Genomic DNA, 23,093 nt, shown 5'->3' with positions numbered 1-23,093 from the left:
TAAGGTGTGAATGAAACCCAGGAAGACTCCCCTGGTTTGGATTTTTGATCATTTCTGTATGAACATGAATCCTCCCTGTCTCTGACATCTCACCCAAATTTCTCTACTCCCACTGTTCCTGACACACAGACCCACTGAGACGGGGTTTGTCTGGGAGCTGGCTTGTTGTTTTTGGTAGGGTTTTCTTTTCAAGAATTTCCAGATGTACATAGATACATATACAAAATCCTGTTCCGCCCATTCCATCCATACTTCAACCAGTCTAACCACACGTACTTAGCTTCTCCGTCTTGCTTTCTTCCATGAATCTCAATCTCTACATATTCTAGAACTCGTCTTACTGATACTGTGCCACACACAGGATTTCTGAACACTAGCTGGAACCTAATAGCATCATGATGCTAGAAAAAGCCAACACCACACCAGGGAAAAAGCCTCCTCTCCTGCAGGGCTCATTCCATCTTCTGAATGACTATCATGCTGTTCTCTTCTTCTTTTTGCTCAGATGCTTGCCTAATCCTGGCAGGAAGCTGCACTCCCTGCAGTCAGATTAAGTAATGCTCATTTTGTCTAATTCTATGTCAGACTGATTAAGGCAGGTAAATGGAAACAAATCTTAGTTAATAGCCAGCCGTGTATCCATGCATGAGAAAACATAAATGGAAATTAACCTGCAATTACCAGAGGTTTAGTTATGCCATTAATAGATACAGACTCAGATACACAAGAAGCACTGGGGCGCTGTGAACAGAAAAGGATGCTACCTTCTCTCTTTGACAATGGGACAATTAGGATCATCAGTTACCTCAATTCCACTAAAAAAGAAATACTCTTTGTGAACTGTGTTTAAATAATGCTTCTAAATAGGTTACATCACTCAACAACCTCAAATACAGGAATACCAAGTCCAAGAAGTGCTGAAGTTACTTAAACTCTTTTAAAATAAAGTTTGCAAAAGTTCATGTAATTATTTAAAAACTTAAGTCTAGGAATATCTTTAGCTATTTACCAATATCTACAGCACATACATGTAGAAATTCTTTCATCACAATTCTAACATCAACTATCATTCTAGAAGTCATTTTGATGAGCCAATGCTAACAATTCTTCATAAGCATTTTCCTCTCACTTCAGAAAATGTCTCTTCTGCAGTCTGAAGATAAGAGAGAAAGCACCTTATAATAAATTGTTTGAATGTTTAAATAATGCCTTTTTATTTTAAATTCTTGATTCTTCTATATATGTACTTCATTCCAAAGTCTATTTTAATCTAAATTACATATGAGAAATTAAATGCTCAATGTTAGTTATGTACATAAAAACTTGCAATGAGACTGGAGTACTTTAACTGCACTTTCTGTATGAGTGAAAAGAATTAAAAAAAATAAAACAACTCACAATCTGATCAAAAAAGGGTGGTTGACTTCTTTCAAGACAGACTTTTCATTGTGCACGTGTTGCTCTTGCTTCAGTCGAATGACATCAGGAATGCTCATTACTTTCAGTGCAAAGTAACGCTTGGCCATTTTTTCCTTCACCAGATGAACACGTCCAAAGGTACCTGTGCCTGAAAAGTTGGAAAAGAAACATCAACTTGGTGTAAAAAGGGAAAAAGAACAAAGAATCTGCTAAATTAAAACCTAGAGCAACTCCAATTATTCAGGTGAGGAGATTATAAAATTGTAAACTTAAATGTGCACAGAGAGGTGAAATGATTCAGTAGGATAAGGAAGTGATGGGAAAAAAGACATAATATTTGCTGATCCTTCTAAAAATTAATACATTTTTAAAAATCTGCTTGTAGTGCTCAGTGTTATGTAACTTGGAAACAGTAGCTGTCTGGCACCCCTTTTTTTTTCCGTTAATGTACTCCTTTTTGAACTCACTCTAAAAAATAAAGAGGGAAAATAAAAACATAGTGACTTTTAAATAAAGCATTAGGCATTTCTCTATTCAATAGTCATTAAAGTTCATTTTAAGTGCATTGCACTCAAGACAATCACATATAACTGAACTGAGTATCTCTTTTAGTTTGAAATCAAAGTTAAAACTGGCACACTTAGTCAGACTGCTATTTGTTGTGCAGAAGAGTTTTACACATTTGAAGACCAACACAAATTTCAGCTCATTGGATGATTACTCACTGTTTTTCTGCTCATTAAACTACGACACATAGGTTCCTTTACAACAGTGCACCTGGTATTTTTAATCCCATTCTCAGACAGAAATATGTACCACTATAAAGGACACCTGGCATTCAAACCAAGCACCTAACTTGCGAAAGGTCCCTCTCTCCAGAAAAGTCAAAAGCTTATACTTCAGCTCACTAACAGCCTCTTATTTGCATATCCCCTAGGAAAGTCAGCACACAGACCTATTACGGTATTATTAACCGGTTTGTTCTTGATTTCAGATTGTGTTGATCAGTTATGACCAATTTATAGCAAAGACAATTTCCTAAAATGTGCAACAGGTACAGAGAAAGGAGTACATATGTGAAAGGAAATATATTTTTGAGAGACAGGTAGGAGCAAGAAACCAACAAATGAGCTTCTAAAATTGCATTATTAGGGAGGTGAAAAAAACCTTCAATTTATGTTTGAAGTACTTGTTTTCTATATGGGGATTCTCAGCTAAAAATTTTTATGCTTTTTCACAGTTTTTCTTTTCAAACACTTAAAATGTGGTTTAAGACATCACATTTACTAAAAACCACTAAAAACTACTAAATCCAGCAATCCAGTTTTATGGAATTTGCAGCTCCACTACCAATACAGACTTCAAAGCCAGTTTTCAAGATAAAAGTTCTCACTACATAAACACATCAAGGATTACTACAGTCCAAGCAAAAAGATTCTATCAAAGAAGTTTTACATTCCCACCTGTCCTGAGTTACAGTTCTTTAACTATAAAAACTATATACAAGTCTCAGAAAAAGCCTGCTGTTATAGCAAAGTAAACCATCAGGTTACCCTGGAAATTTATCGTGCAATGAAATCCTTTAACAATGTAGTCACCTTAAGGACTATACCTGCAAACAACTTCATTTGCTCAGGGACAGGCTTCTGCAGTAAAAACAAAACCCCAAAAAAATAACATAAACCAACCAACCAACCAAACACCAAAAAAAAGCCCAAAAGTTTCCAAACAGAGACAACTGTTCAAGCTACTTTAAATACTGATTACTTACATCTACACTGCATGCACTCACAAAAAAAAAATTAACTCTTATTTCTGAATTAGCAGCTGAAGTTTAAATTCTGAGTAAAAACATTGTGAAGAATTGTGATAGTCATATGGCACACTAAAACTAGAAACCATCTTTCATTTTTGAGACTTCCAAATGTGGGCTCAGGAAAATTAACAATACTAACCCCATAAGCAAATGTGGTTTTACATGCATTTTATACTTGTACAAACAAAGTGCTTCCACAGACATATCCAACAGGAAAGTCAAAAGTGAACACATATCTAATTGCTCCTAAATCTCTAGGGATTACATGCTTCAGGACTTGTTCTACTTGTTAAAGAAATTTTTATTCTAGAATGCTTTACTTTTCCTTATGCTGTTAGCTCATCTTTACAAACCACTGGTCAGAAATAACAAAATTAATAATATAAATCAAAAGTTCCACCTAATTTCAAAGAAAAACCTGTCATGGACTTATTTAGCAACACTTCTAACTTTGGAAACACTTACTCGTAAAAACATCTCTGCCAGGAACAGCAAAGCCTGGCAGGCTATTCCAGAATAGTGGCAAGGCCCTAATCTACAAAGCCTCTGGGAAAACCAGACAACCACACAGGCGAGAACAGAGAACCTCCCAAACCAGTTTTATTGCTGAACTGATCCCAGGCAGTCTATTTTCCAACATATTTAGCACACTTCCAAGCATCTATGAAAATCAAGACCATGCAGACCGAGAAGCCATCTAACACTTGTTTTCAGACATCTCCTCTCAAAATATGCATTTTCTCCCCATCAAGTCTTAGAAAATCCATTAAGCCTGCATTAGCTTACAGTACCCACACACCCACCACTCTTCCATGGGACTAATTGCTATGCCTTTTTCTTATTTTGTTTTATGCTTAGCCAGTCTTCAAATAATCAGATAAAATTTGCATAAATTACTGCAATTAAAAATCTCACTTCAAACCTGCTCATACTTTTAGCCATTTCTACTAACATTCTTTAAGTGCTCTTCCTTGCAATTGATAGGGAAGAGGGAGAAACAGGGTATCACTCAAGGTAGGAGGCTGCAACAACATGTTATTGTGGTTGTTTAGCATAGTCAAGTAAATCTGTTTTGTAAGACTAGATTGCTGTGTTGTGACTAGATGGAAATTATGCCCCTCAGATTAATAAAAAAATCCTAAAAAGCTGAAGCAGTAAGTGGCACTGAGCAAGAAAAAGGCCCGGCACCATAAATTTGAGGGAAGATTTTTGCAGAAAAAAAAGGCAGTGTTATTAGTCTTCCATCAAAGCACCACTCCAGGTGAGGAGACACCTAACTCATGGAACAATTTCTGTTAACCCCTATGAAAAAACTTTTCAACTTTTTCCCTTGATTACTTCAAAGTTCAGCTGTGTGAACGAAATGAAGCTGACCTTTTGTGACAGATAAGTAAACATTCCTTATGATTACCTTAAAATGGAAATATTCTATACTTATCTGTAAGAAGTAAGGGAAATAGTGTTCACAGATTTGCACTTTAATCTACTCATGTTTACTTCATATTTGGTTCAAACCAAGAGAACTCAAGGGACATTATACCATTCTGGATGAACCCTGGGATCTACCAAGTACTATCCTGCAGAAGGAAGAGCAATGGCTTCATACACTCCCTACATACATATCACTATCTGCCTGTTTAATTTAGTACATTAGCAGTTTCAGAGCAAAACAAGATAAGATCATACCTCAAGATAACAGCTATTCTTACCAAGTCTGAAGGCACAGTTGCAGTTTATTTGCACAGGTCCCTTCTCCCTGCTAAGGCATATTGTAAGTGAAGGTCTCTGGCCACCAGTAACACAACAAGAAGAGCGCCTGTGCTGTTTGCAACACAATTCAGGATTTTCAGGACTAAATGGGCAAACAAAGTAAAATATGCAAATTGCTAACCACTAATCCGGTATAATCTATTTACAACAGAAACAAATTCTTGGATCCCACTGCAAATTTTATGTCGTTGCAGAGCTTGAAGGAATGCCTGCAATCTTCTCCATTAGTTACCTTCTCATCTTAAAGACAAAGAGATGTGGCCAAAATCTGCAGAGGACCAACTTGGCCTATGTATCAAAACAAGCTGGATTCCCTAACACCATTCAAAAAACACCATAGCCAGTTTCCATTTTGTTCTCTTTGAAGCCTGGCAGAAAAGAATAAAGAATGTGGGAACATTTCTGATGCAATTTCATATACTTTTGATGCTAGGTAAAACAATCCTGCAACTTTTGAGCAGCTAAAACACTTTAGTGAATAGTCATGTAGTGACTATTTTGCTATTGATGTAGATGACTAATTAAGGGCTTAGATCGCTTCTTTATTTGCTCCCATTAATCAGACCCAGCTGTTTCAGCTTCCCATCCTTTTCATCCCCAGCTCCTTCTTAAAACCAAGTTTGCCTTGCTCAGATACAGACCATCTGTTTTAATGAAGAATAAACTAGGTCATGTGAGCTGTGTGACCCTGGGGGCTGCTTTCTGAGTCCCAGAAGGGTTGTTGGCCCTGACTTCAACAGATGCCTACAAAAATCATCAGATGCATTCACTTTTATTTACAGTTAGAAGAAACATTTCCTACTATGACACATTAGTCTTTACTAATAGCCACCAAGTACAACAGACTTTTTATTCTGTTAAATATCAGAGATTAACCAAGTGGTATGTATCAGATTGCAAACTAACTACTGAATGTCAAATTTTGTCTGCCATTTAATCACTGCCTTATTTTGGGATTGAACTTCAACAGTCTAGACTAGGAAACGGGGGCAGTCAGTAGTTCTTGACAAAGAAGTAGAAAAGTGGCACAGCAAAGGAAAACCAGCCTGTCCAAACAGACTGGTAATCAGAAGATTAACACTTGGGAGAAGGATTTGGGGAAATCACAAGGCAGAAGCAACTGTGGGCTTCTACAACAAAAAATGTGGTTGGCACATGAATAGGGCAACTCAAAATGAGGATGATGATGATTTTGGACATGACAGTAGTGAAGTTTAGATTTTCATTAATGTGTCAACCCGTAAACCAATGTCACTGAAAATGCCAAATTCAGAGTCTTCACTGTTCTGCAAGCCAGTTGTGGATTGTTCATTGTAAATCTTAGATCACTGCTTTTATAGATTCTTCATTACTCTAGAGGGCTCAGATTTAACACTGAAAAACATATCAGAGAAATAACAAGTCAGAGGAGGTTTTATAGGATGCCTTTTTTTGGTCTAGAACTGCACATCTCATACTGCTGAATCAACAAAAGAAATGTCTGATCACAATTTTTGTAAGGATTTTTTGTATCCTTCAGTGATGCACACTGAAATCAGAGACACACTGAAATCTGATTAAGACCTTAACAGCATAGAAAACGGAGATGCATGTGTAGTGATCACCATGGGCAGCCCTGCCAGATGAGCTGGCTTCTATGCTTCTTACTCATCCATTGTGCTGTGATTCCATTTCCACCAAGCACCCCTTGAAGAGAGAAAATGACTTTCTATTTAGCAATAACGTGAGAGAGTACACAGCAAGAACTATGCCCATCACATTCCAGGCAAGATCATTGGATTAACTGTTCCACAAATTTTACTGTCACTGGCACACCACTGGTTTTCTCTTCTGTTTTGGAAGATAGCCACACCCCTCATCAAACTAACTGAAAGCACAGGATCATTAATTCTTTATCCCAGCTCAGTTGAACTTAAAAAGAAAATAGCAATGCATGTTCAAAGTACAGCCTACCTTCTGACTCAAAGGGGATGCTGCAAAAAATTTCTGAAGATCCCAAAGACCTGGAAATTTTTAGGTTCCTTCTTACTTGGCATTCAAGGAACCTGTAACAACACACCACTAAAACCACACTTAACCACCTGGAATTCAGTTTAGCCTCTTTTCAATTTCACACAAGATTCAGTATGCCAGAGAATACCAAGAAATTGTGTCAACAACTCTTGTTGTTGACCCACTCGTTTAAATCTTACTGAACTACAATCCTTAAGAACTAAGGACACAGGAATCACCAGCCTAATTAACACCCATCAGTCAAGTTTCCTGTTTTTCCACATAGTTCAGAGACACATTTCTGATTTCCAGAAAGTGCCAATCAACTGAACATCAATGATGCAAGTTCCTCTGTAATTTCAGGTTTTTGATTTTTTTTTTTGCTCACAAATTGTCTCTCTACAAAAATATTGTAACTATCAGGGCGCCCTTCAGCAAAACATGCAGAATTCTTGAAAGTTTCTTGTCTCTTCATTCTTTTTTAATTTATTTTGAAATACTAGGGACCAATAAATAAATGAAACCAGAAAGTAACTACACTGCCGGTTATGATAGCCATAAAGCCTCTCAATTTCTAAACAGCTATTAGAACACTGTTTCTAAGTGCATCTCCCTTCTCAAAACTTTTAATATCCACAAGCTTCAGAACAAATCTCATAAAATTAGTATTTCCCTACTTGGTTCTTCAATGGTATTTCTGCAGCTCTTTCTAAAAAGTCTTCCAAAACCTGCAATTCGTGAAATTGACGAAAAAAAAAAGAACATAAAAAGAACATTGATAAAAAGAAGATGAACAGATGAGTGGATGATAAAGCTTTTCTTCCATAGTGAAACCAGGATATTGCAAAATCATGATTTCCTCCAACTCTTACCTATTTAAATATTACACTTGAAGTACAGATAGATCACAAATTCAAAACTGGGTTTTTTAATAAAAACTGCTGAAATAGAAACCTTTGATTATGAACTCCTTTTTCACCTAGAAACTAAGTTTTATACTACTTCCTCAACTAAATTAAGGAGGTCCATTCAAACAGCTTATTTTAAGTGATACCAAACACTTGCTAGAAATGAAGCTGATCAATCTGTATAATTTTTTAAAAACTTGGCCTACCATGTTTTAAAAGACAAGTATATTTAAGCTAAAAATCATGTACCTGTCTAGCTAGTAACACTTGCCAAGCTAAACACTAGAAAGCATTAAATTCTCTCTTCCCTCCAATGAGAATTTCAGGTAAAGCATTTTCAAAAAGTGTCACATTCTAATAGGTGGAGAAGAATCTGTAAATTAGAAATCACACAAGACAGACCTTTGCTGGAATTTAAGAAGTTGTAACATTCAAATCCTATTCACAGAATTGATTCTTTCAGATAGGGGGAGGTTAAAATAAGCACATGAACTACTTCTCAGTATGTACATATTAAAGGGAAGAATTTTTAACCTATTGGTTTCTTTCCAAATGACTTCTCAAACAACAAAAGCATGCAAATCCCACACCTAGCCTTCTGTACATTAGCTGACGCTTAAAATTCCCATCAAGTTTTGAGTAGTTCAGGACTCTTTCTAAATAAATGTGTTCAAAGTGACTCTTTTCTACTGGTGTTAATTATCTTTAAGTGTTTAAACCCACTATGAAATAGCTTCCTTAAAATGAAAACTAACTCAAACAGACATTTAGCACAAAAGTTACTATATTTAATTCAAGTGTGTTACACTCCAAACAAAATGAGATAGAAAATAACCCGGATTCCAGCAAAAAGAAGGAAAACCAACAAGATGAGTAAAGTATTATGCCAGGTATCATGAAACCCCAAATTTTAGTCTACAAGATTTGTCTTGATTGTTTAAAAGAAGTAATAAAAAATGTTATGACATAAACATTTTCCAATACAATTCAAAGTAATGAATCCTGATCTTTCTTCAGACGCTCTTTGATTTTGGGTCTGTGAATAGATGTGAGTTGTGAACACACAGCTCTTGCTTCTTGAGCTGGGATTAGTAGTACACTCAGTATTTTGAACTGGATGTCCCAGAACCAGTCTAAGCCAAAAGGCTTCTAATTTTCTACAAGGATGAATAACTTGCAGTTTACCTCTGGTAGTACATAAAGAATCAATTCAAGCAAATCATTAACACACCATTTTCCATGTATTCTGTTCAGTTAACAAGATGTGTTTCTCAATAATTTTTTTCCCCTTCCAAAAAAGGTTAAGTAGGAAAAAACCCCCCAAAAACCTAAGCAGGGACATCTCATTTGGGGGGGGGGGGGAGAACTCTGCTTCTAAGTTTCATTCTCATAATCAAATTTTTACCCAGAAGGAGAGTAAACCTCTCTCTCATAATTTATCAGCAATTCTATCTTCATCTTCAATTTCCCTGGTGACAGGAAATATTTACAGAGCTGTTTTGGCTGGTTGCTTTACTCAAATTCAGCATGAAGAAATTTAGTTCATTTTCCACAAAAAAACCCGAAAAAAATCCCAACAAAAAAACCCCACAAAACCAAAACAAATCTCCAAAACAAAATAAAACAACCAAAGCTAAACAAATTGCCATGTCACAGCAATAACAAGTTTTAGCAGACTAAAATCCTTATCAGGTAACTTCAACTAAAAGAAACAGCCATTAAGGTCTTCTAAGTTTAATACAGAACCTCTATAGGAGATACACGACTGTTCAGGTACTTGAAATATTGTTCCAACATCTTCTGCCCTTTCAGTTGCCACACATGAACTTATGAGGTTGCATATATCACCACCAAACAATTATACACATCATCACTGTAAGCTTACAATTACACCCAAAAAAAGAGAAAACCTTAAAATAAAAACAGGCCAGCCAAACAACTACAAAACACGGTTCAAAACTCACGCTTTCATGCCAGAAAAATAAATAAAAATAAAATTTTGGTGACTAAGAAGCAAATGTAACAATGTAATGTTAATCTATATTAACTAATGTAATAATCCATAAAGGATTCAGAAGCACTTAGTTCCAAAGAAGTGCATGCTATATAGAGTCTAATAAAAATCAAGTCCATGCAACAGCACAGATAGAAACTTCAGCAGTAACCCCCCTCTCAACTTGGTAAGTCTAAATAGGGGTATTTGGTATCTGATCAGCAACCTTTCTTTTCAAACCAGAAATATTTCTGTCTACTTACTTGTATGATTTTACACAATCATCATCTTTTGGTTTGTCCTGAAACAGCTTTTCCTAAACAGTTACTTCCTGCAAGTCAGTCCCATGTTAATGCAAAGAAAGCATGAGCTTAATACCCTTGATAGTGTCCTTTTAAAAAGCAAACAAAGTCTTGTGAAGTACAAAGGTTTATTATTGCCGACCCAAGGTAATAAAAGCCACATTGTTTGTACTTGACCGATTTCCTCCTTCACCAGTGCTGGACAGAAGCCTTTGAGGGACTAGTTCCTCTTATAATAGATTCCTTTCAATTACATTTCACTTCCATCTTCACTAAAATCTGTGCTAAATCAGACACAAATCAAGAGGAGGTATTCCACGCAGTGCACAAAAACTGTATTTTTAAACTCTTTTCAAACCAATTGTAGTACATACTAAGTAATAAATAGACAATGATTGTAAAGTATGAAACTGAAGTTACATTGAAGAGCTTTGGTCTGAAGACAGGTAAGACTTGCATTTAAGACTTAATTTAAAGTTCTGCACTCAGGACATTTTATTTCTCTCATGTGTTTCAGGAAATGAGTAAATAGCCAACTAATAGAAAAGTGTTCCAGGATTACCTAACCCCTGCTATTTTCTGTGTTACCACACAGAAGGCCCTAGTCCAGAAACACACTTGAGCACACACATACCAGCACAACTGAGAAAGCTGGAAAGGCCAGGTTGAAAACCTGATACACTGATATTAAGAAAGCAAAGCAAAATGAAAGTTCAGCAGTGGTCAACAGCTAGTTTTCAATATTTTCTTCCAATCAAACTTTTCACTTTCATTTTTAAATTTTAAACTGACCTAGAGTTAACTGAGGATATGGAAAAATAAAACAAAACAAAACATCTGGACATTCCCACAGAAGACAAAGCCTGACCATAGTGTAGTAGTTAAAGACTTCAATTCATCAGAAAGTTCAGTCTTCACATTATATCTTAAAACCTTAGGACTGGTATTTTTGAAAACTGGAGTAAAACTTCCACTTTCAAAGATACATTACCACAAAGCACCACATAGCTCATATTCTTCATTGTTGCACATTAAAAGACACAGTAAGTGTATGCTTTGAAAGAAATACCATTATTCCTGGGCTGTTCTAGTTTATGGTAGAAACTTATAAAAACTCTTTGTACAATACAAAAAATTAAAGTAGCAAAGTTGCAGGCTTAGAGTATGCAAGCTGTTATTGCACCCCAAACACAAGGTGAGACACACAATTGCTCCCATCTTTTAGGCAAAGAATCAACAGGCTTCACAGACACCCAGAGCTGGAATGTTTCCACTAATTACACAGCTTAACTTTGGACCAGCCAAGTGGAATCCCCTGCAATTTAACAGAGGAGAAAAAAGGCATTTCGGTACTCAATAGAGTGGCTTCATACATCCAATTTATGAACGCAGAAGAACCTATTTCTCTCTGCTGACTCTACACACATAGGTTTGATAGCTGTTCATAGCATGTAGGTCTACATTCAGACGGAAGAGACTACCTCAAAGTTATATGGCCTGATAAGCGCACGACACTTATCGTGGCACAGAAACTACTGAAACAGAATACGCTAATCTGTGTAAGCAAGTATATAAATTTGCAAGGCTTGAAAAAGAATTGTTGGCAATTCACTGAATTTTTCAGGCTCCGTGTCATGAAACCTATGCCAAATGATGTCACAGCATACACCACAGCATATGTCACAGCTGAGACAGCAACAATACACTGAGTATTATGGAATTTCAGAAGGCTCCAACCCATACAGAGTAACACCACACCACTTCAGAAGGCTTCAAGTATCTGCCCTTCTTGCTCTTTAGCCCAATCTTTTATACCACTCATGTTCAGGCATTGCACCTGTGTGGCCTCTGTTCCCTTTTGTGACTGATCAGTGCACCAGGGCCCTCCATGTCTCATCGCTTTCAATGTCCCCAAAGCTCATTGCCTTCAATGCTGTCAAGCTGCTTTTCACATCTGTAGCCCCATTGGGGATGAGGCTCACCCGCAGCCCCACTCCCAATTGTCACAAACTGTGTGGCTACAAAATGATACCTACACTTCTTTATAATCTTCAGTACTGTTACCTAACTTACTGACCCAGTGTCACAAAATGTGGTATTCACAATGTCAGTTAATTAATCTGGCATTTTTTTTCAAAATATTGATATAGTTTAACATTGCACACAGGAAAGGATACTGTGTATACAAATAATCATGGTTCAAACTACATCCAATTTGCAAGCCTGAATTTATCTTTATAGTCTGTAATTTTACATATCTTATTCAAGTTTATATAGCACAATAGTCTTAGAAGGTATTTAAAACATTACTCTCACACTTGAGCTATTATACTGACAGTTATATCAGAAATATTTTTCTCTATGACCATTTCTAAAAAATCTATTTCATTAGATCTTTGTTTTGAATGGGTTGTAGTGAGTACTAGAGATTTTATTATAATATGCACCAATGACTCAACATTGTAACCACAGTGAAAGGAAAGCCTTTCCAAAAAACTCAAACTATTCCTTTGCATCTACAATTTATGAGCAGCTGCAGTGCAACTACAGCCCTGCATTCTATCTTCTGTAAATGAAACTTTACAAAAAAAAAAAAAAAAGAACTACAAGCCCACAAGAATTTTCTCCTAAAACATTATGTCAATCTGGAAGAAGCACTACAAATATATTTTTATTTGGTTGAAGGTAAATACACTGAGAACCCATGAGTGGAACAAAATATTCCTCAAGGGAAGGCTTTGTTTATATTCAGAAGGCAGTATCAACTGATATTCCTAAGAGAGTACAGAATAACAATGCCTTAGGTATCTAGAATTTACTTCATGTGTTCCATTACCTTTCCAAATTCTCACATAGTATACCTTACAAAAATTAGTGTAACTCTGTACAAGATAAGGTGATTGTTGGCACTAGAACGAGTATCACCATATTCTCCACATAAAGAGCTATTATCCAAGAAAGAGGAAGTAAGTCTAGAATATCCAAATAAAGTTGTATTTGATATGGAACTGGAACAAAAGCCCTAATACAAATATTAAGTTTCAAAATCCCAGTCTCCAAATTGCATTCTCAAATATCAATTAAACATACTGGAAAAAAACTTGATAGATTGTCCAAGAATTACATTACTAATGGAATTAAAGACTGAAAATATCACTTGTATTAATACCTAGTGTTACTGAAGACATGCCAATGCCAATTTAACATTTAAATACCCTATCAGAAAAGGACCGTGGTCTAAATTTTTCATGCTATTCAGGGTTGTATGGACCAGTCACTGTTCTTTCTTTAGAATGCAGAAAAGTAAGGCTAAACTTAAATTCTAACTTCATATCAGACAACTATGTGAGTGAAACACAGAATGGATGTAGTAGTTTTTTCTTCCTTAATAGGAAAGAAAAGCCACTCTACCAATCTCCCACAGTTTCACCTTCTCCAGAGTTTTATGCACACACTTTCCATTCCCTCCTCTATCAAAACTGGGATCCAATCTCCCTCTGTTATTATACCTCTCAATATCATGCCCAAGGAACCCATCCAAATCAACAAATAAGACTTTAAATAGAACACTGTTCATTACTGACATTATTTAAATAGACCAGGATGAGAACATTTGAGAATTTATGAAAAAGTACACTGAAACAAGCTACAGGTAAATTCCTTTCACAAAACAACCCTGATTTTCCAAACTACTCTTAAGAAAGTAACCCTACAAGAAAAAGGAAATCAAGTCAATTTTAGAGTAAGTTTCAGAGGCTATGGCATATATTGTAACAGTATCATTAATTTTGCTACAGTAAGGAAAGACATTTTGGCTGATAACCTGATGGAATTTCTGTGTTGGACATTGTTTCTGTACAATCTTTCCTTTTGTTTTTCTTTAAGCATAGCATCATCTGAGGTGCAATATTTATTTTTTGAAAATTTGTTTGCAAAATTAAAAAAAAAAGTTTGCAAATTTCATACATCTGAAGAGACAGGTGGAAAGATGTAGTATGTCACAAACAGGTGAGGACAGAAGTGAACTCCCTACACAACACATTTTTTTCCACGCAAAAGGAAGATTGACATACAAGATTATAGAATAAAGCTCATCTGCAATGACTAGCTGCCCTGAACAAATACATTTAAAGAGTAAATATATAGGATTAATGAAGAATTTATCAGATTTGAAATTATTAACAAGAAATGCATGCTTGCAACCCAGTACATCAACCACATCCTGGGCTTCACCACAAGCAGTGTGGGTGAGCAGGTCAAGGGAAAGGATTCTACTCCTCTAGTCTGCACTGATAATAGACCACTTAAGTACCCAGGTCTGGGGTTCTCAGCACGAGACAGACCTGTTAGAGCGGGTCCAAAGGAGGGACACAAAGGTCTTGAGAGGGCTGGGCCACCTCTCCTGTGAAGACAGACTGAGACAGCTGGGTTGCTCAGCCTGGAGAAAGCAAGGATCAGGAGAGACCTTATTGAGGCTTTTTGGCAGTTAAAGAGAACTTAAGAAACCAAAATAAAGTGCTAATTTTTACATGGGCAGATAGTGACAGGACAAGGGGGAATGGCTTCAAACTGAAAGAGGGTAGGTTTAGGCCAGATGTTATGTTAGATCACTCAGGCTGCCCAGAGAAGTTCTGGACACCTCATCCCTGGAAGCATTTGAGGCCAGCTTGGATGGGGTTCTCAGCAACCTAGTGGCTGAAAGCTGCTCAGAGCAGGTAAGTTGGAACTAGATGGTCTTTAAGGTCCCTTTCAACCATTTCAAAGCATTCTCTGATTTTATGACTACTCAAATCTTGAAAATAAAACCAAGTCCACTTTTTCCCTAAGAATCAACATTTCCTTTCAGATTTTCTGTTATTTTACTCTGCTATTTCACTGTTATTTCACTCTTCATCCTATGTATATCTTCATCATACATCGAATTTCTCACGTAAGTAACAGATATATACACATGCACCCATTTACCAAAACTCAGGTTAATTTATTCTGTTGTTTACTGCCATAGTTGCCTCTTACTTCTATTTTCTACAATTCTCTCACCCCATACAACCTCAGAATTACCTGCACCTCGTCTGATACTTAAAAACAAGACTACAGTCAGTAGTAAAGGAAGTAATGAATAGTAAATCCAACACCACTTTGATAGGACAGATTCAATTACAACTAATTGAATTCGTGAGCTATATTTCACACGCCAAGAGTACTCGATGTGCCCTTTGTAGACTGTGTTTCACCCAAACTGAAACATCATTGCTGAGGGTCACTCACTACTATAGCTGACATAGCACACATGGCTCAACAGAAATATATCTGCTTTCAATTTAAAGAACAAACAGTTCAATATCATTTATAATTCAGTATCTACATTTAAGGAAACAGAACACAAGCGCAAAGCTGCTAAACTTAGAAGGCAGGGACAGATTTAAGATCAGAAATAAACACACAACCAATCCATCTGGGCCTGCTCATCAGCTCATATTTAAATCAATTGTAACTGAAAGCTACTGGTAATCAGGTTATTGTATTATTATCCATTAACACTTTTTACAAAAGGTGAAGCATTATAAGTTTTCAGTAGCAAAGCTAAAAGGCATATTTCTTCCCTGAAGACAGATGAAATAGCCAAACAAGAAACATTATCAGGCATATTAGGTATTTACTGTTACAAAAGCTTGTTTCAGATGCTTGCAGATTTCCTAGGAACAAGTCTCAGGAGACAAAACAGAGACTGACGAAATTATTGTATCATATACATGAGGTCCTCATACATCACTAATGGAAGAAGAAACTTGCACTGCACTATATAAAATACACCTCCTCACAAGGTACCAGAAGAAAACTCTGACAATGACTTATAAAATTTCATACTTCTTGACATAAAAACTAAACATTATCCTTTGTAGGACATGCCAGTACACAAGCTAAGTATAATCAATGCTTAAAGAGTCCCTAAGCACCTGTTTTCACCATAGTGCCCTTTAAAGTCAAGTTTACTTTCAGTCTTTAAAATGAGGTCTGTGTACAACATGCAAAACTCCTTAGAGATGACTGTATTTTATGGCAAATTATTCAATAGTTTCCACCCTTCCCCCCCCACAAAGAAAAAAAAAATTTGTCTGTTTATAAAACTTACAAAACTATGCTGTGGAAGGCTCTCCAAAGCAAAGTGACACAGTATGGCTTTTCTACTCCTCTTTGCTCCCCTTTCCCTCAAGTGGCCTTGCATTTCTAGGTGGCTCTTTTTTCTCCCTGTCCCATTATTACAATCATTGTTTAATTCTATATCAAGATTCATATTTCAGAGGCCAAGCAACAAAGTTGTGTTTGTTCTCAAACAATGCAGCTCATAACATTTCTATCAAAAATGAAAGCAAATTGGACTAGAAATCTCAACTATCATGGGAGGACCTGGAATTCTGAATCTCTCCATAGGTATTACCCCCAACTGCCAACAAGAGACTTTTCCCCCTTGTACAAATATTTTAAATGCCAAAACATACAAAGATTAGAGAGACGCTTATTAATATATTTTATTACAGGACATAAACCATCCATATTTCACGCAGGAGTGTCCAGCTTGAGCAAATCAGATAATCCATAAAAAAAGCACCATAGCTCACTTACTTCCACATGAACAGATGACACTGCACATCCAGTATTACCTAGCAAAAACTACACATTCAAATTCACTTATCAGAGCATGAACTAGTGACATCAGTTTCTCCACTTACAATCATATACTATACCCAACTGTGCTCCAAGTTACACTTTCACTCAGTTCTACTGGTTTTGCTCTGAAAAGAAGCAATTATCCAGGAAATACAAACCCACCCAAACAAAATGGAAATGTCTCAAAACAGCATTAAGCCCCCTTATCCCTTCTTTTTCCAACACCATTTTTAGTAGGAACTCCAACATTCTGTACCAAAGGTATAGCCTCAGATACGCATTCATCTCCACTGCCTGCCAAGATTCTCTTATTATTAATTTATTTTGGTACATCCCTGTTTCACCAAGAACCCTCTTTTTTAAAACGCAAATACCAACCACCCAAAGTCAGTACAATTCTAAAAGAATATTTAATACAGAAGTGTAAACCCTTGTCTCCAAATACTATGCCAAGGCTTTTCAACTGCAATTCAAAGACAAAATTATCTATATTTCAGGCTTTTATCATTCAAGTACATTCACGGGAAACTCTTAAAGCAATGTGAAACAGGCAGACATTAAGCTATGAAATTGATAATTATGAAACCAACTCCTGCCTTATCCTTAAGTTAGCTGGGTTTACCTGCAAACCTGTCAGTAAAAAAAAAAAAAAAAAAAAGGAAAAAAAAAGACTGATTGCTGAGACACTGGTTAATTAGTCACAAAACCAGATGATTGCTGAGACACTGGTTAATTAGTCAAAATAACCAGTTGTCTTCCTCATTTATCATTTCACAGTGCTGTCTCTCTACTGATGATTACCGTGTATTGCAAGCTCTTCTTGACAGATGAAAAATTCACTGATAGGAAACATCACTAGCAGACAGCAAAATCATACATATTTCATGTTCAAAAGTATTTTTAAAAAATTATTTTCACAGAATTATGCCAAATGAAACAAATGAGGCTGTACTCTACTTAATCCTCAACCAACAGTAGTCGAGGAGCACTGAAAAATTTAGGTCTGCCTATGAACCAAGACAGCAAAAAAAATTATTACCACTGTCAAGTGTCAGGTCAAGTGTTGCAGATAGAGAGTTAAGACAAATCTAGAAACTCTAGATTCACTTATTAGTACAAAGAATGTAATTTATTTTGCTAAAATACTTAAAATGGATAGATGGCATAACCTTTACAGCATCAGGATTGGATGTGCCCCAGTTTGTATCTACTTTTCAACTGATGAATGTATAAAACCTGAATGAATGTGTAAAACTGAAATTAAAAAACTCTCTCCCCCCGCCCCCCTGCCATAAGAAATATATCTTCATGTTTTTGAAAATATTTTGCACCAACTGTTAGGGTTTTTTTTCAGATTATATCCAATTCTCTTCCCAGTTACTTTTGTTTTTCCTTCTAATGGCTCTGTCTTGTAGGACACACTCTTTCTCACAGCTTCTTCCCAGCTGGCATTTGTAGCAGAAAAAAAAACCAAAACAAAACAAACCAACTTTAATCAAGAAAAACTTTCCATAAACAAATCCAAGGAACCACAGCTATCCACTGTAAAAATACTAGAAGAGATGTAGAAAAGCTTTCAAACAAAATAATTTGAATTAAGGTGCAATACTGGGAAAATTTTAGAAATGTTTTTAAAATTTATTATAACCCAAATTCCACTATTTCCAAATATATGGAAGAATGAACAATTTCTACAAATATGGGAATTAAACTGTGTTGGTTACTAAAAATGGAGGAAGAAAAATTTTGCTGCTACACCATAAATCCTAAATTCACCACTTCTGAGTGTGACAACTGGCTGGCTTAAATAAAGACATACTGCCGAAGTTTTTAAAGGCAAAGGCCTTTGAAAGTCACAGAAGTCAGGGAGAATTTAATGGCCTCAGAACATGAACTCAACATAGTGACATGCAACCTGAAAAATTTTCATGAAAGAGGGGACAAGAATCCCAGTTTAGAATCAGACTGACCACCAATGTCCTCACTGTCTGTCCTCCAGGGACAGACAACAAGTTACCCACTAATTTTCCTGAAAACAAACAAAAATTTTCCAATGCATACTCTGAAGATACTTTTGGCAGGCCACGCAAATTAAAACTGTACAGGCTATCATCTCCTGCACCCAAGAGCTGTAGGAAGCCACTCCAAGCTGGGAGGAAAGAGCTCTGAGGCTCTGAGGCTAGAAGTCTGTCATCAGTGTTGGGGCAGGTGGCACAAGGAGTCTGCTATTATAGCACCCAGAAGTTGAATATGAACACAGTCAGCACCCAGCCCCTCTATTTTTCTATTTGCCATACATACAGCTATTACAGTGCATCCTCATTACCAGATCAGCAAAAAGTCAGTAAAAATCAGTAAAAAAAAAAAAAAAAGTAAAAAAAAGTAAAGTTTAAAAAAAAAAAATCACTAAAAATCTTATATCCAGTTTAGCCTGTTTTTGAAAGAGTCTATAGAGGAATAGTTCCCTTAACATCTACCCAAAGCATTTCAGAGCATTTAATTTACTGACTGGAGTAATATCTGAGAGGCATAAAAAGCAGTACTAACTAGACATTTTGTTTCCATCCAGAGAGCACCCTGCACCTTCAACAATGATGGCAGAGTCATTTCTATTAACATTTCAAATTGCTCTGAGTCACCATATTCCCCTAAACAAACATAACAACACTTTAACAAATACCAAGAACGCTCTGTAAGAAGCTACATTTTAGCAAATAACAATTCCAAAACTCATAAAAAACACTCAAACTGACAAATTACAGGATTTTGGTAATCAGCTCTGACCTCCCTGGAAAGATTCATGTAACGAAGAAACAAAGAAGAAATCAACCAAACAAAAACAAACAAAACAAAAAAAATCTCACACCTTGGCATCTTCAACCTGATTTCCTCATGTACTGGACAATGTCAGAGGTTCTATAATTGCATTTTCCAGGCAAAATAATTTACTGCATTGTTAGATTTAATGCTTTTAAAAATATGCCTTAGACAACATCAAGACTACATACAAAAAACAACAGGTCTAAGTCACAGGTCACAACTGCTGATAATTTTTTATAATACACAACTCTTCTGCTTTGAGTTCCTCTTCTCCAGCACTCCAATAAATACAAAATATAAATAATTACATCTGAATATACAAATTGCATATTAGAATCAAATTAACAAATAATAAGTACATGATTCTTCATGCAAAATTAGCTCAGAACCAATCCTTTAAGGAAGTAAAAAATATACCAGCTTAAAAATTAAATAAAAAACCCACTCCTATATACTGTAGGTACTGTATTAATAGTTTCTAGAAACAAAGATCTGGTGTGATAGCCATTAAGAAGCCCAAATATGCTGACAGTAAATGAACAGAAGAATTACATATTCTAATTCTTCCTCTATCAAGCTGCAGAATAGTAAAATTTAAAATTTATGAGTTTCTGTAAACTTAAATATATATACATATTTACATATATAATGTATATATGCATATATCCAATATAGAAAGGTGTAGGTGATACTCAAACCAACTATACAGGAAAGAAACAAGGGCAAAGATTTCACGTAAAAATTAGTCTCTTGATATACAGACAAGATAGCTGGTTGGCATAAGGGCTATGAAATACTCTCCCTAACAAATAAAGAATCACAAGACTGGAAAATCAGATACCTTGGGAATGGTTCCACTGACCAGATCAACCCAGCAGACAAGTCTCGCATTCCATCACCATCAGTAGCATACAGAAATAGGTTGTACCATACAGTTCAGTGGCATGAAAAGGATGCTTCCTTTATTTATATTTAATGTGCCTCAGTTACCAATAAATAAATAACACACACACGATTTGTCTGATTTGAAATGTATCAAAGCAAACCAATTGATTCCCTGAAGAAAAAAGACACAAAAGTTACAGTCAATCAATTAACAGACCAGTTAACAACTGCTCCAAGGTGAGATGTGAGTGAAGAAACTGGCCAGAGGAAAAAGGGAAGCCAAGTGGAAAGTTTTAATGACCAAATTCTACAGATCACCATCTTTGATCCACTCCAGTATTAAAATAAGGATTAAAAAAATCCTTATTTTATGCAAGAAACCGAACCAGTGCTCTAATGTGAAGTGCAAACAGTGCAGTTCACAAACTGAGTATTATTAGCAAAGAATGTTGTATCATATCTCTCCCTTCTTTATTAAAAAAAAAAAAAAGAGATTGACACTTGTTCAGTTATCTGAAAGACAGTCTACCTACGGGAAAGCAGAAATAGTCTAATTTTGAGAATTGTTCTACCTTAAGTATACCAGGTGCACACTTACACACAGTACCCAGAAAAATTTTACATACCAGTTTGAAGCTGCTAAAAAACCCTCTAAAATATTGCAGATGAAAGGATGCTTTCCCAAGTAAATATAACTTGCTAAATTACTCCTGAGTAGTACAAGCTAATACTGAAAATGTTTCACATTGTTAAGTGTCAACAGGAGGGGAATTACACTGAGCTAAATAACTTGGTTAAACACAGCTTATGCCCAGACAAGACCTTGAAAGGTAAACACAGGTTCCTATCTTTACTTTACAAAAAATCACTCTTCACTGATGTATACACCTCTATGTCTCTCATAATAAACAAAATGGTATATAAATTTCACCACACTTGTCTTTTTTTTTTTAGTTACAATGATACCACCCTTAAAAGTGGACCAAACCAGGATTAAACACACTTTGAGAAGGGATTTATTTGTTTCACTAAGTTTTCACTACATGAAAGCCAAAATATCAATGCAGTCATCTCCAAAAAGCTGCTCTCCCTGTCCTCTACAAGCAATTCACACATGCATGCTCAAGAAACTACACATAGAAAAAAATTGAGTCAAGCCCTAAAAGCCTACATGCTTTCAACCCCTAGCACTTTAAAGTTCCTGTTTCTTCCCACTGAAAAAGGAAAAAGAAAAAAAACCCAGTTAACATCTCCATTTCTCTGCAGGTTTCTTATGTTCTTTAGTTTGGGCTAAGACAACACTTAACATAGGAATTTTTCCAAAGTATTTTCACCTGGTACATCAGGGTTTTTTTAAGTGTAAACTTGGCAGGGGTAAGGTATGGTGTTAGGCGCTTTTGATTTTGTGGGTGAGTTTTGCATGCTTCATATTTCTGAAATATTAATTGGGTTCCAGATTATTTGATTATTTGCATTGCAAAACACACTTCTGGGCATCTCTGGGCTATTTATAGGACTTTACAAATTACTTAACTTTAAGAAGCATATCTGAGTGTCAAAGCCTATTCTAGAACACACTGTCAAATTCACACCATCAGAAAAAGAATACTGAATTTCTTTCTGCAATCAATTAAATATCTTAATTAGATTCAGACAAAAGAAACAGGTGACAGGCAAACACTAACAATTTACCTCAAGACTGATTTTAAACACTGAAGATAGAAAAGCAGAAATGTGAACTTTCAATTTTCACATGTTCAGACTTCTTCCATACACTCTCATCTTTCTGACCTCTCTGAAAGATAAAAGAGAATACTTGTTTCAATCCATTTTTTTCCATCCTAAAGAGAATAAGAAACTTATGGGAAAGAACCTGTTGCTGCCTAATCTACAATAAACCTTATGGTATTGAAATTCACCTCAGCAGTGGATAACAGGAAAAGCAAGGGAAGAAAGCTTAGTCACACACCTGGTCATTCCTCTCTACAACAGCAGCTATAATAATAATGATTTATTTTGGGACAAGTGTCATTTTGTGGGAGGGAAAAATGAAGTAAGAAATACAGAGAGTGAAAATAAAATCCAAGTCATTTAGCTTTATGACTAAAGCCTCAAAGATGTACAAACGTAATGGTGAATTCAGGTCACCATTACAGTCACAACATTCAGACCATGTTTTCTTTCAAAACTTGTGGTATTCAAGAACATTGCCAAGTAAAATCATGGATTATTATTTATCATCTCAGTATCAAGAAAATGTTACAAAACAGGGAAAAAATGCTTGTACATCCCTTCGAAAATTAAAAATAGGTGACAACCTTGGTAGTGAAACCAAAAATAACGCCTGGCAAAAAAGTGAACTAATTTAAGCCTCCAAGAAGAGGAAAAAAGCCACCAGCATTCTTTTCATGTAAAGAACTTAGCTACTCTGGGGCACAATTTCTTACTTAGACAATTCCCTGGCATGAGACTACAGCTACTGTCATGCTAATACAATGCCACTTGAAATATATTTGGCT

General features: G+C 35.9%; 1 protein-coding gene across 1 annotated transcript in view; it reads right to left on the bottom strand.

Moving 5' to 3' along the window:
• The window catches only part of PRKX (protein kinase cAMP-dependent X-linked catalytic subunit), a gene marked incomplete at its 5' end in the record, with an annotated part of 52,335 nt that overhangs the window by 24,848 nt on the left and 4,394 nt on the right, over nucleotides 1-23,093 (bottom strand). The window contains one exon of the mRNA XM_084226492.1: nucleotides 1,399-1,567. Within this exon, the coding sequence (XP_084082618.1) occupies nucleotides 1,399-1,567 (169 nt within the window). The remainder of the gene's footprint in view (nucleotides 1-1,398; nucleotides 1,568-23,093) is intronic.

This window comes from Fringilla coelebs (assembly GCF_963513975.1).
Source record: "Fringilla coelebs genome assembly, chromosome: 2".
Classification (NCBI taxonomy): Eukaryota; Metazoa; Chordata; class Aves; order Passeriformes; family Fringillidae; genus Fringilla; species Fringilla coelebs.
Note: the sequence above shows the minus strand (reverse complement) of the source record. Positions and strands in the feature narration are given on the sequence as shown.